Source organism: Quercus suber, unplaced genomic scaffold (assembly GCF_002906115.3).
Source record: "Quercus suber isolate HL8 unplaced genomic scaffold, Cork oak 2.0 scaffold_292, whole genome shotgun sequence".
Taxonomy (NCBI): Eukaryota; Viridiplantae; Streptophyta; class Magnoliopsida; order Fagales; family Fagaceae; genus Quercus; species Quercus suber.
This window is the reverse complement of record NW_027069748.1, coordinates 788,406-803,730: the sequence shown is the minus strand read 5'-3', so window position 1 is coordinate 803,730 and position 15,325 is coordinate 788,406. Positions and strand designations below refer to the sequence as shown.

Here is a 15,325-nt window from a genome sequence, read left to right as displayed (position 1 = left end):
TTCAGTTCTTCGATATAATTCTTTAATTAGAAATCATATATTAATTATGAAACTAATATTTCTGTAAATAATAAAATCATGCTATTATTTTTTTTCACACAATTAATTAATCTCAATCTTTCTACTCTTAGAATTCTACAAGGCTACTTGAAATTAATAGTAATATAATTATATTTTTACTATAAATCTATAAACTAATTGACTATTGCGAATTTAAAGTCTAAGTAGTCGATACTTATAGTTTATTTGGTAAAATAATAGGTAAATTTTAAGGGGTAGACATTTTATTTGATTGTTAAAATTGAATTGGTGCAGAAATGGCCTAACTAATTCTACGTACGGAGCCTTTAGCTCTAGTGATACCATACACTTTTCAATTGGGAGGGCAAGTACTTGATCTGGGTGTTTAGTCCATTCACTTTCTGTCTGTGTGTGTGTGTGTGTGTGTGTGTGTGAATATTATGGGTTAGGTCTTCTTTACATGCACAACATCAAAGAGGATTACATGCCAGAAAGAAACTAAGCACTGATAAGCTAGAAGAGGAGGGGAGGGGGGATGAAGTTTGTTTTGAAGACAGATTAGTAGAAGTGTATACTATTTTGTAGGCATTTTGAGTAGAGTTTGAAATATATTTTTATCGGATTGTCCTCAAGTTTTTTTTCAGTTAAACTTAAGGTTTAAGGATATTTTTGAACCACATAAAAATTCAATCCAAAAAGAAAAATCATTTTAAAAATAGTATAGATATTTATATATGATAACGGCATCGGTGTACACTTAAAAAACAAAGCATGTATAACTAATATATTAAGTTTAACATTTAGATTTCAAAATAGTGAAAACTAATCACTTTTAAAGAAATAGATATTGATTCATCTTGAAACATAATTTTAGATGACAACATGAAAGTTTTTATTTATTTATTTATTTTTTCCTACTTAAGATCTTGTTATGGTTATAGTTTGACCCCGGGAAAAATTTCGTAGCTTTGCCACTATATATATATATATTACACGATTACTATTATCATCAAGATCAGCACCATTAATATTCCATAAAAAATAAATTTTAAAAAAATCAGAACCATTATTATCATTAATAATACAAGCACTTAATCAGAAATATTTGTAATTAACTTGAGAACAAATTCAAATGTCAGATTCAAAAATGAAATTTGAGTACATACTGGCAGATTAATAAACTGAACTAAAGAACAAGCAAGGTAAGTACTTTTTTTTTAAAAAAAAATCCTTATTCCCATTTATAGCTTAATTAGGGCCAAACGAGGTCCATGGTTGACTCTCAAGGTCCAAATCTGAATGATATCTCCGACCTTGAGATCATTGTTGGTTGCGACTTTGTTCCAGGGTGAGCTCAACATGTAACACGTACTGCTACCATTCTTCCACTTCTTCAAAGAGATGGTGCATTCTTCAAGGCTTGGCTGTATCAGTAGAACTTCCATACCTTTGTAATGAACCCCATCTTCTTCCTTTTGTTGTAGAATGGGTTGTTCCTCTTGGCTCAGAAAATCAGCACTCATTTGTCCTTTTGGTATTGAAAGCCTAGCAAACTGGTCCTTCATATCGGATGGGGACTGTTCCTTCTGGATCGCAAGCTTTATATCAAAACCTTTCTTAGCCTTGATTATTATGTTCTCGAACTCAATAGGCATATATGGCGGTGGGTTTGTACCAGCATGTTTAATCACTCTAGGATTCTTGGATTTGGATAGTGGGTTTCGTTTTGGAAGGAGTTTTTCTTGATGGGTTTTGATCATGTTCTTGAATTGTGGAAGACTTGAAACCCATTTCAGAACCCAAAGTCTCCTCAGTGATCTTTACAGGCTTTTCATTCATGATCAGTGTTGATGATTCTCTCAAAGTCACCGTTTGTTTCTCATAGATCTTTTCTTTGTGATTTTTCCAAGAAGCAATATGAGCAGGCTATAACAATTCCTCAACAGTAAACCGACTTGAATCAATGGAAGTCGATGGTTCTTTTTTGATCTCTGATGGGCTTGAAATAATTATCTTTTCATGATGGGTAAGTCTGTTTAAGATTCAAGTGCAGAAAGTACTGTTCATAAAACTCGACAGCTAGCCATCTATCGAGCCTTGAAAAGCTATTGAAGCCTGTGGCTCGACAGTAGCTCGACAGATAAGCATCTGTCGAGCTTTATGAAAAACAGAGTTTCAATTCTATTTTGACTCCAATCCATTATTATATGTTTGGACTTTCTTTTCTCACAACCTTAGACATATATAAGGCTTATTTTAGAGGCCGTCACATAAGAGAATATAAGGAGAACACATGCAAAAGGTGACCGATGTCTTATTCTCTCTGAAAGAAGCTATTGCGTCTTTGCGCCTTAGGGTTTTGTAACCAAGTGTTTCTTGATTTTTATTGTTGATGAAGTAAAGAACTTTGCAGCCAACGTCTTCTTCAAGTTGGTGTGTTAGTCACGTACCGGGAGCTGTGCATCATAGGTTAGTCACGTACTGAAATCCATGCAAAAAGGGTGGCATTCATATATTGAAGAGTTCAGAAGTTCTGAAGCGGTAGAAGGTTTATGCTGTAAGTTCATCTACGGGAATTATAGAGTCTAAAGATAAAACTTTTGTACTAGATTTAAAATTTCTCTTTACAATAGTGGATTGTTTTTTGAGAAAGTTTCTCCCCAAGTTTTTTACTGTGAAACTAGTTTGTTTTATTGGTTTTCCTAAGTCATTATATCTTGCCTTATTTATTTTTTCTCGCTGCATGATTTTGACATGATATTGATATTTGTTTATTTTAATAAGTTTTATTCATAATAAATCTAATTGACAACTTGGGTTTAAAACCTGTTAATTCTATCAACCGGGGTTTGAATTTCCCAACAGCTAGTTCTGACTTTGAAGTGGATTGGGCCTCGGCTCTGTCTGAGGAAAATTCAAGGTTATTATCTGCAGATATCACCCCTCTTGAAATCTGCAATGCCCTTTTCTCTCTAAAGCCCTACAAGGCCCCAGGAGCAGATGGGCTCCATGCGGGCTTCTTTCAACACTTTTGGCCCACACTTGGAAACTCGGTCATTGAGGAAGTCCAAAGGATTTTTGCTACACAAAAAATGCCTACCTACCTTAACTAGGTCCTTGTTGTCCTTATCCCGAAAAGAATTGGTTCCGAATTGTTGGGCCACTTTAGACCAATTAGTCTCTGTACAACAGTTTACAAAATGGTCTCTAAAGTCATTGTTAATAGAATCCGGCCCTTCATGCAACAGCTTATCTTGCCCTTTCAAGCAACTTTTATTCCTATACAAAAAGGCCTTGATAATATGGTTGTTACCCAGGAAATCCTTCACTCAATGGAAAAGAAAAAAGGTCACTCTAGAGTATGGCATTGAAAGTAGACCTTGAGAAAGCCTTTAACAGGTTGGAATGAAGTTTTATTCGAGAGGTGCTTATCCTTTTTAACTTTCCTCCAAACCTGGTAGCTCTTATTATGGATTGTATCTAATCATCTACAGTCTCAATCCTTTTCAATGTAGACAAACTGGATTTTTTCAACCCCTCCCGTGGGATTAGGCAAGGAGATCCAATATCCGCATACATTTTTATTCTCTGCCTTGAATACCTCGGTCTGCTCATCCATGAAAAGATCTCCCACAAGGCTTGGAAAACTGTCAAAGCTTCTAGATCTAGCCTTGCCTTCTCCCACTTATTCTTTGCCGATGACCTTATCCTTTTTGGTCAAGCTACTCTTTCCACTGCCCATGCCGTCGAAGATGTGCTCAATCATTTTTGCCAACTGTTGGGTGAGAAAGTCAATAATGAGAAATCAAGAATTCTTTTCTCAAAAAACACTCTTGAACCAGTTAAGACCAGCATCTACACCTCTATTGGACTCATGGAGACTAGAAAATTTGACAAGTATCTTGGTTTTCCTCTCAAATTCTCTGAGCGTGACAGCAAGGACTTTGATTTCATCATCCAAAATATTCAAGGTAAGCTTGTTGGATGGCAAGTGTTAGTGTATAGATTAAGCTAGATTAGCCCAGTATATTACTTGTACTGCACTCATGTTACTTGTACTGCACACATACCTAGCCTATATAAGGCTTTCTTTTGTACATTGTTTCATATATATTATTATATTGACTATTCAGTCATTCTCTCTCTTTATATTGTTAACATGGTATCAGAGCCTTTCCTCTGATTTTTTGGTTCCTGTGGACATCTCTGGCGTTCTTTCGCTGCCCTCGCCTTCATCCAGTAGTCACTGTCAGAAGCGAGTCACCGCCGTCACGCCCACAACCCTAGAACACTCGGATTTCGTCAGTTTGTTAATTAAACCGCCAAAGTAAAGGCACACATTGACAGATCTGACAGTCCCGAGCAAAACCCAACAAAAATCTACCAGAAAAAATCATCCACGCGCCTCCACGCGTCGCCAGAAGTTTCTGCCTCACGAGCACGAGCCGCCACGCGTTGCCACGCGCCACCACGCGCCACCACGCGTTGTCTCGCCCTTCCACGCGCCTCACGCGCCGGTAACGCGCCTCACGCGCCCTGCTCCGTTTCACGGACTGCCACGTCAGCCCTAGGTGACGTCACCTCGCCACGTCATCATCCCACGTCAGCATCCACATCATCATTCCACGTCAGCGTCAGCTGTTGACCATTGACCAGACCGTTGACCGTTGACTTTGACCAAAGTCAAAATTTTTCAACAGGACCTGTTTTGCTCAGTTTTTCGCGTAGATTCCGATTTTGGGCTCCGTTTATGCATTTGAGGTCTCTAAATCTCATTTTTTGGTCATTTTCTTCATTATGGCTCAACAAAATGAACGCGACATCATACGTCCTATCACCATTATGTTGGATGGTCCTACTAGCTATCATGCATGGTCTCAGAATATGACTGTTTTTCTCAAGGGTCGTAAACTGTGGAGATATGTGACTGGTTCAATTCCTAAGCCAGTACCGAACCCTACGTCCAAAGTCACAGCTGCTGAAGAGTCTTCCACGACTATTGTTACAACAGATGATTATGAAGATCGCCTAGAGGAATGGGAGAGTATTCAAAGTAAGATCTTGTCTTGGTTTATTAATACCTCTATTCCCTCCATTCATAATCTTCTTCCTCGTCTTGAGACTGCTGAGGCTGCTTGGAAGTTTTTGGCCGATCGCTATAATTGTACTAATGATACAAGCTTGGAGTTCCACATTGAATCAAAACTTTATCAAATGCGCCAAGAGACAGGTCAGTCTATTTCTGATTTTTATTCTCAGACTTCTACTATTTGGGAACAACTCTCTGCTGCAGATCCTCCACTAGTGTGTTCTAAGGACATTGAGCTCTTTGTCAAATATCGGGATCACCGTAGATTTATGCACTTCATGGTGGGTTTGCGTGAAGATTTTGAGCCTACTAGGGCTTCTCTGCTTAGTCAGTCTCCTACTCCTTCTCTTGATGCTGCAGTCAAGGAGCTCATTTCTGAGGAGAACCGTTGGCCTACTCATCACATGTCATCATCTGATCATGTATTGGCTACACCATCTTCACAGCCTCCCATTGCTGCATTCACTGCTCCTCCACGAATAAACTCTAGGCGTCCCACCTCTCAGTCTTCCAAAGGTACTCGCTGCGAGTTTTGCCGTGTTAAAGGCCATGACATCTCAGTTTGTCGCAAACTGTAGAAATTTGTGCAAAAGCAGAATAAAGCTTCTCTTCCTCGGGCAGCTGTTGTATGTCCTTCAGATCCATCGGTTCCTACAGGTCCATCTTTGACTTCCTCACTTACTACGGCTAATATTGAGGCAGTTGTTCAACAGGTTTTATCCCGCACTTCCACTGCCCTTTTTGTCACCTCAGGTAAACAACCTTGGTTTTTTGATACTACATGTTGTAACCATATGACTCCTGATGAATCCCAATTTTCTGATAAGGCACCCTTAGAACATCCAATCACCATTTACACTGCTGATAGAACTTCTATGCCTATTAGTCATAAAGGAACAATCTCTTCTCCTTGTTTATCCCTTAGTGACACTTTTCATATCCCAAAGTTATCCCTCAATTTGCTTTCTGTTGGTCAACTTTATGAATTAGGCGTAGATCTTCTCTTTACTAATCATGGTGTGAATGTGCAGGATCCCCGGACGGGTCAAGTGCTTGGGACAGGCCGTAAGGTTGGTCGCATGTTTGAGGTTCATGACTTGAAGATTCCTTCACAAGTTGTTTCTGCAGCTGCTACCACTACCACCTTCTCACCTGATCTATGGCATGCTCGTCTTGGTCATCCATCCTTATCTCGTCTTCAGTTGTTAGCTTCTCAAGGTCATTTAGGTTCAGTTCAGTTTCAAAAATTTGATTGTACTTCCTGTCATTTTGGCAAACAAACAAAATTGCCCTTTAATAATAGTGACTCATTTTCTTCTGCACCTTTTGATCTTATACATTCTGATATTTGGGGTCCTGCACCTGTTACTACTGAAGGGGGATCTAGATATTTTGTTATATTTGTGGATGATTTTTCTCGATATACTTGGATTTATCTGCTTCATCATAGGTCTGAACTTGTGTCTATTTACCAAACATTTCATAAAATGATTGAAACACAGTTCAATCGCATCGTTAAAGTTTTTCGATCAGATAATGCTCAAGAATATAATGATAAATCTTTCCTATCCTTTTTAGACAATCATGGTACACTTATTCAGCGGTCTTGTCCTTACACCTCTCAACAAAATGGTCGTGCAGAACGAAAACATCGTCACATTCTTGATGTTGTCCGCACCTTTCTCATTTCTGCCTCTCTTCCTGAGCGCTTCTAGGTTGAGGCTGCACTCACTGCTGTATACACCATTAATCGTATCCCTTTACCAACTACACACAACAAATCACCATTTGAGCTTCTCTATGGTCAAACCCCCGACTACTCCTCTCTTCGAGTTTTTGGTTGTGCTTGCTTTGTCTCTCTTCCTTCTCATGAACGAACAAAACTCCAACCTCGTGCTCGTCTCTGTTGTTTCCTTGGTTATAGTGTATCTCAAAAGGGGTTTCGCTGTTATGATCCCATTTCTCATCATCTTCGTATCTCCCGTCATGTTGAGTTTTGGGAACATCGTCCTTTCACGAGTCTTCAGCAGTTTCCTACATCCTCTTCATCTAAGTCTCCCATTTTTACTGATCTTTTACTCCCTCTCTATCCTGAACTTGTGGAGGATTCTTCAACATCGGCTGCTTCTCCAGACGACTCATCTCCGGTTCTGTCCCCGGCATATGACCCGCCTGTCTTGGATCCTGTGGCACCACCCTTTCTTGAGTCTCCTGATGGTCCTGAACTTCGTCGTTCCACTCGGGTAAGCATTCCTCCCCCTTATCTCTCTGATTATCACTGCTCTTTTGCCCTTGCCACCCTCTATGAACCTCACACCTATCGTGAGGCCCATACTGACCCTCTTTGGCAGCAAGCTATGAATGATGAACTAGATGCCCTTCATAAAAATCACACTTGGGATATGGTTGATTTGCCTCATGGTCAGTCTGTAGTAGGTTGTAGGTGGGTTTACAAGATCAAGACCAAGACTGATGGAACTGTTGAACGATACAAGGCTCGCCTAGTTGCTAAGGGCTTTACCCAGGAGTATGGCATTGACTATGAGGAAACATTTGCTCCTGTTGCTCGCCTTACATCTGTCAGATGTCTCATTGCTGTGGCTGCTGTTCGCCGTTGGCCTCTTTATCAAATGGATGTGAAGAATGCTTTCCTCAATGGAGACCTTCAAGAAGAAGTGTACATGCAACCACCCCTGGCTATCCACACTCAGGAGTCAAGTTTGTCGCCTTCGCCGTGCTCTTTATGGCCTCAAGCAGGCTCCTCGAGCTTGGTTTGAGAAGTTTAGCTCAGTTGTTGCTCAGCAGGGTTTCACTTCGAGTCCTCATGACACTGCTCTCTTCGTCCGAAGATCCTCTGCTGGTATCACTCTTATTCTTCTCTATGTTGATGATATGATTATTACTGGAGATGATTCTGCAGGTATCCGCTCTCTTCAGCACTTCCTTAGTCAGCATTTTGAGATGAAAGATTTGGGCACTCTCAGCTATTTTCTTGGGCTTGAGGTTACCTCATCCTCTGATGGATACTATCTTTCCCAAGCTAAATATGCTTCTGATCTTCTCTCTAAAGCCGGTATCACTGACAACAAGACTGTTTCCACTCCTTTGGAATACAATGCAAAGCTCACACCCTTGGATGGTGAACCTATATCTGATGCTACTCGCTATCATCAGTTGGTTGGTAGTCTGATCTATCTCACTGTTACTCGTCCAGATATTTCACATGCCGTGGGTATGGTTAGTAAGTTCATGGATGCCCCTCGTTCTGTCCACTATGCAGCTGTTCTTTGGATTCTCCGATATGTCAAGGGCACACTTTATCATGGTCTACACTACTCCTCTCGGTCTTCTCTTGAGCTTCATGCTTATTCAGATGCGGACTGGACAGGTGATCCGACTGATCGATGCTCTATCACAGGTTTCTGTTTCCTGTTGGGTACCTCTCTTGTCTCGTGGTGTAGCAAAAAGCATGATGTTGTTTCCCGTTCTAGTACTGAGGCTGAGTATCGTGCCCTTGCCGACACCACCTGCGAGCTTGTCTGGCTTCGTTGGCTCTTGGCTGACATGGATGCTCCACAACCCACTGCTACTCCTTTTTATTGTGACAATCGTAGTGCTATCTACATTACTCATAATGATGTCTTCCATGAACGCACCAAGCACATTGAGATCGACTGCCACATCACTCGCCAGCATCTCAAGAAAGGCAATCTCAAGTTGTTCTCCATCTCATCTGCTGACCAGCCTGCTGATATCTTCACCAAGTCTCACCCGCCTGGTCGTCTTCGAGATCTTATATCCAAACTCTAGTTGGCTTCTTCCTTGCCACCTCGAGTTTGAGAGGGGATGTTAGTGTATAGATTAAGCTAGATTAGCCCATTGGGCTTAGCCCAGTATATTACTTGTATTGCACTCATGTTACTTGTAATGCACACATACCTAGCCTATATAAAGCTCTCTTTTGTACATTGTTTCATATATATTATTATACTAACTATTCAGTCATTCTCTCTCTTTATATTGTTAACAGCAAGCAAACCTACTTTCTTTGGCTGGAAGGCGCATTCTATTCCAATCCTCTTCTAGTGCTATAGCAGACTATGTTATTGAAGGTGCCTTACTTCCTAGTAGGGTTTGCCACGAGATAGATTGAGCTATTCGCAATTTCCTCTGGGGCTCTACCTTTGAAAAAAGGAAAATGCACATGGTAAACTAGGATACTGTCACTCTACCTATTGACCATGGTGGGCTTGGCATCCATGCTGCTCGGCCAAGGAACCTAGCCCTTCTGGCCAAACTTGATTGGAACCTCTCCTTGGGAGAAAACATGTCGTGGCCAAGAGTCTTGAAAGCAAAATACTTGTCCAGTCGCACCAGTTGCTCCCCATGGCTGTCCAAAGGCTTATGTTCTAGAACTTGGACAGCTTGTAAGGCTGCCAAGCTCATTCTCGATTCGAGTATGAGGAAAGTGATATCATTGGGTGGCTCAACCTTCTTCTGGAATGATACTTGGACCTCCTTTGGTACCCTTCAGGCTGCACTATCCGTCTCTCTTAACCATCAGGAAGATCAGAATCTGATTGCTCAATTTATTGATAACAATGGGAATTGGACATGGGACAGCCTCTCTTTTGTTCTTCCCCAGCCTCTCTTGGATGCTTCCAATTAATACTTCCTCCCCTACTGAAGACTACCTTTTTTTTTTTTTTGATAATCTAGTGAAGACTTAATAGCTTGGGCCCCTTCAACACTCAGTTACTTGGTCAAAACCGAGTATGGGGTGGCATAAATTAAACATGGACGTGTCAGTTCTTCCATCTTCAGGCCGTACTGGTGGGGGTGGGCTTATAAGAGACTCAACTGGTTCTTGGGTCTGGGGCTTCTCTAGACTCATTGGAACCTCAAGCATCCTTTTTGCTGAGTTGTGGGCCTCAAGAGATGGAATTGCTATGGCTAAAAGTCTTAACATTGACAAACTTATTATAAATGTGGATGCCTTCGAAGTCATTAATCTTTTCTCAAAACCAAGCTATACTAATCGGTTAACCCAGCCTATTGTGAATGACTGCAAGAACATGCTCCAAGCTTTCCAGGAGTATCGCATGCAACACTGCTACAGGGAAACCAATAGAGCTGCTAACTTGCAACTCTTGGGCGCTGCCAAACTGATCTTTTTGTTTCTTATGTAACTCCTCCTTTTGTTGTTATGGAGGCTCTTGACTATGCCTCTAATGATGCAACCCGTATCATTCGGGCTTCTACGGCCTTTGATTAATATAATTTCCCTCGTGTTTTACCAAAAAAGAAAAAGAAAAGAACACTAACATCCTCTAATAAGTATTCAAAGTCAAAACAAGACCAACTTGAATTAGTGTACGCACCCTTGAAATCATTAGGAGTCATCATGGTATTAGGTGTTGTTTGTTGTTTGAAGTTAGGTTGTAAATTAACAAAGTTGTTTATGAAAATCTTAAGTTCGATTGATGAAAAAACTTATTTATTTTCGTTTGTTTAGCTAACAGGACAAGCACAAGACCAAGTTTAGGCTCAACTTCTAAACAAGCTAAACTTGTTAGAATTATGTAGTTAAATGATTAATTTATTATTTCCCAACAGTTTAAACTTTTGAGATAATTATTAATTTAACATAGTATCAGAATAAGAGGTCATAAGTTTGATAATTGTCTCCTTCACTCTATCTCACATTTAAAATCCTACACACGTAAGGGGTGAGTGTTTTAAATATGTAGTTAAATAATTAAATTTACCATTTTCCAACAACCTTAACTCGTGAACATGAGATTCAATTTAATTATATATAATATTATATTTTTATATATTTGTCTAAAAAATACTTATATAAACTTAAAATTAAATTGTATAAGTTTGTAGATAAATTCATATGATATCAAATTAATTTTTGACTTTATTGATAATATAAATAATTCATTTGCAGTAAAAAATCATAGAATTCTAAAGGGGTAAAAATTGTAGCCATGAAATTTCTATTCATATAAAAGAATAACATAATCAAGTAATTTGTAAATAAGCTTAAGCATGTTGGACAAAAAAATAAACTAAGCTTAAAAATATAATCTTATTAAGTGAAGATCTTGAGCTTGACTCGTGTTTAAAATAAATTTAAATGAATAAGATTGAGTTTTTAATATCCGACTAGGTATGATTTGTTTACAAGTTCATATAGATCAGACAACTTCTGATTTGAACTCTTTTGATAAACTTCATGTAAAGCTTCTGATTTGAACTTTTATACACATATCAAAGCAGCCCAGGGGAAGGAAAAGACAAGAGAGGTGGGTACAAATACAATAAACCGAGAGAACGGTTGAAAAGAGAGGTGTTTCTTTCTTTTGTTCTTTTCTTTTCAGAAACAGAGCGGCGTTGATTTTTATTTTCTTCCCATTCATAAAATAATAATAACAATGGTTGACAGCAGACAGTGATTAATAAATTCGCGTGAATGGTAGGCTCGTACGGGAATAAATAATAACATGTCAAGTTGTCAAGTAATTGTGAAATTTGTTGCGAAGAGTATTGTGTCTTGCTCTAATAATAAACCTCAGCCTGCCAATGATAGACAGGGCCTCATGGCGTATGAGATAATACCACCACTTTTGTATTACAATTTTTTTTTTTGTTTTGGCTATAACTAATGTGCTCAACTTTAGGGCGCAAAGAAAAAGCTTTGGATGGAAGTGAAAAAAAACTAATGTTTTTTATTTTATTTTTTCGTTTTGGACTTTTTCTATGTACATACTCCCTCCGTTCTATTTTTTTTGTTCTCTATTCCATTTTGAGATGTCCCAAAATATTGTCCTGTTTCTAAAAATAAAAGTCATTAATTTACTAATGTTCCTATTATACCCCTATTAATTTATTAATTCAATTTTTTAATAATTTTTTTAAGGATAATTTTGGAAATTTATACATTTTTAAAAGGTAAACAAGACAATAAATGATATTTCCTTAAAAAGTTTGACTTTTCAAACAGGACAAAAAAATTGGGACGGAGGGAGTATTTGTTTTGGTTGAATCTATCATTGTGAGTGATAGTGATATGGTAGTTCATATCTTAGAAAAATTGAAAATTTCATATAAACATTTGTTAGGTTTGGTTTTATGACTGATTAATTTGTGAGTGATAGTGATATGGTAGACCTTAGAATAATTGAAAATTTCAAACACTAATTAGGAAGATTATGTGGACTAATGGTATTGCATGTAGAAAAGAACCCCGAGTCTCGTCCATCATATCATGCATGTACCCAATTCCTTTCTCACTCGCTTCAAACAGGTCTTATATATCTACCTCTGAACAGCTTTCTGCTTTCCTATTCTCTCTTCATGCAATTTCAACAACGAACAGAGTCCAGTACCATGGTGACTTCTCACGATTTCAAGGGTGTGTACATTGATCCAAGTTGGTGTTGGTCTCCCTTTGAGTGGTTGTTAGAGGTTGTTAGTGTTGCTGATCGGAAATACCACAAAGAAATATCTATGAGAAACAAATCGATGAGACAATTCAAGACAGGGCTGCTGGGTTCTGAAAGAAAGTCTCTCAACCACACCCAATTCAAGAAGCTGAAGCACCATAATAAAAGAACCCTTTCACACTCGCCATCCACATCCAAGAACCCCAGAGTCACACAGCAAGCCGGTCCAGACCCACCACCAGACATGCCTAAGGAGTTCAAGAACATAATCATGGCTAAGAATGGTTCTGATGTAAAGCTTGTGATCCAGAAGAAACTATATAAAACTGATATGTTGGGTCGATTTGCTCGACTTTCAATACCAAAAGGACAAATGATAGCTGAGTTTCTGAGCGAAGAAGAACAAATGAGTCTACAGCAAAAAGAAGAAGATGGGGTTCATTACAAGGGTATGGAAGTCCAGTTAATACAGCCAAGCCTTAAAGAATGCAGCATCTCACTGAAGAAGTGGCAGCAAGGTGGCAACAACTCTTACATGTTGAGCTCACCTTGGAACAAAATCGCTGAAAATAACGGACTTGAGGTAGGGGATATTATACAGCTTTGGTCCTTCAGAGTCGATCATAGTCCCTGCTTGATCCTTATTAAGCTATAATTGAATGAGAATGATTTAATTTGGTGGTAGTGGTTGCTACAGTTGCAGGTGTTTCTTATTTAAGTTTAAGTCCTTGTAATAGTTGCAAATGTTTCTGATTTAATAAGTCCTTGTAATAGTTGCAGATGTTTCTGGTCCTTGTAATAGTTGTAGATGTTTTTTATTTAAGTCCTTGTAATAGTTGTAGATGTTTTTTATTTAAGTCCTTGTAATAGTTGCAGATGTTTCTGACTTAAGTTTAAGTCCTTGAAATAGTTTCAATGTGGCATAAATCGAATAAATTTAGGAGAAAGTATATCGTGTTTTAGAAACTCCAACTCAGCACACATGTAGTGTTTCTAAAACCAATAAGAAATTGACACTTAGCCTAAAAAAAAGACTCAGTATATTGAGCTATTTAAAATAGAATGACGAAATTGGCCCTGAAAAAATTTCAAACACACTACTCTCTCTGCAAAACCAAAAACCAATTACTTTTCCTTTTTTCAAAATCTGGCCGTTTGGTATGTAATTTTAAACAATATTACACGTATCTCCACTTACTTTTTTCCCACACGTTTTTCAACGTTCTACGTTACTAAATGGGCCCAAATCTCTCTCTCTTCCCAGTCCCCACGCCACCATAGCCCCTGCTCTCTCTCAACCCCAAACCCTGATAGCCACTTCCTAGCTGCAGTGTCTCTGGCGGCACAACACTGCTGAACATTGCAAGTTCCAATGAGATTGGCCTTTGTCTTGTCAAAAAACCTCCAAATCTTCTTTTTCTAGCAAAACCATCTTCTTTTTCTAGCAAAACCATCTTACGCTGGAAGCTTTCTTGCTCCCCTCATGTATAATATTTTGTTCCTCTCCTTCTCTCACTTACTTTGTCCCAGATTAGTTTCTAGCCTCAGTACCAGACCTAGTCCCAAAAAACCCTAAGACTAAAATTACCCCAAATTGAAAACATTGAATTCGGTCTCTCCCTCAATTCCAAATCTTGTGGAGAAAGGATTTTGTGTTTTCTTAGGCAATTTTCTTCCTAAATTTTTTCTTAGGTTTCTCTCTTCATAACCCTTAGTCTTCATTGATAAGCCGCCACACGAGCTCCAACCTCTCCGTCTCTCTTTATTTTTCTTATCTTATTTTCTTCTCTTTTTTCTTTTTTTTTCTGCTCAAAGGTCCCTCCTTTTTTTTTTTCTTTTGTCCGGGGGTTTTGGAGATTGAAAATTTTGATTTTATATTTGGGTCCAAGTGTGGAGATTGAAATATGATTTTTTTTTTGGTGGGCGCGTGACATTCCCAGCCCTTCACCCCTGAGTGTTCAAACACTCCACCCTGAGTGTTCAAATATGAAATATCATAATTGTGATTGGTATTTTGGCTGTGGGTTTGGTGTTTGGTTGTTTCTGTGGGGATTTTCTGATGTGGGTTTGGGATTTGTTATGGCTATGTGTTATGTATTGTGCTAATGTTGGTGTATGCATGTGAATCTGTGTTCATTTGATGGTTTTGCTATGGATGTGTGTGCTTGTTTAATGTAATGCTTGTGAACTCACCAAAAAAATGGTAGCTTGTGTGCTCTATGTCTTGTGAACATGTACAGAGAGATATGAAAATGCACTAGGTATGTAAAACTTAAGCAGAACTAGCAACACTTGTGAAAAGAATGGATATTACAATTTTAATGCAAATTAAATTTTCTATGTGATTTACTTTACTAAATTAAATTCCAAATCTATAAATGCATAATCTTCTTACCCAACTATTATTTTGTTCTTCCTGTTAACATACATGTGCATATGGCAATCTGAACTGAGGCAGTAAGCACAAAGAGTGACCTGACCATACTTCAAATATTTTTACTTTTAATTCCTTACCAGATTTGCTAGATAATTATACTTATGTATTAGTTTGCTATTTTTATGGTTCTTAGCACATTGCCTGCTTTGTCTTTTTCTTGGTACTTTTTCATCATAATTGCAGTGGAGTTTTATTTACCTACCCAAAAAAAAAAAAAAAAAAAAATCCAGTATTGTTGTTGGCTATACTAATTATTAAATTTTTGTTTCTTTTTGGATCATTGTAGGGGGTAGTCAACTATGTAAGATTTTTCATTAAAGCAAT

General features: G+C 38.4%; 2 protein-coding genes across 2 annotated transcripts; one reads left to right on the top strand and one right to left on the bottom strand.

Annotated features, from left to right (window-relative positions):
- Positions 1–1,262: 1,262 nt before the first annotated feature.
- LOC111987077 (B3 domain-containing protein At2g31420) lies at positions 1,263–1,781 on the bottom strand. Its single transcript, XM_024018779.1, has one exon. It carries the CDS (start codon positions 1,779–1,781, stop codon positions 1,263–1,265), a length of 519 nt encoding a protein of 172 aa, XP_023874547.1.
- A 10,727-nt stretch (positions 1,782–12,508) lies between these two features.
- On the top strand, positions 12,509–13,219 carry LOC111987078 (B3 domain-containing protein At1g05920). The gene has a single exon (XM_024018780.1). The coding sequence runs from the start codon at positions 12,509–12,511 to the stop codon at positions 13,217–13,219; it is 711 nt and encodes a 236-aa protein (XP_023874548.1).
- The last annotated feature ends 2,106 nt before the right edge of the window (positions 13,220–15,325 follow it).

What these genes read in the sequence shown, in the direction of transcription:
- LOC111987077 (XM_024018779.1), bottom strand. Translation starts at nt 1,781, where the DNA reads ATGATCAAAACCCATCAAGAAAAACTCCTTCCAAAACGAAACCCACTA.
- LOC111987078 (XM_024018780.1), top strand. Translation starts at nt 12,509, where the DNA reads ATGGTGACTTCTCACGATTTCAAGGGTGTGTACATTGATCCAAGTTGG.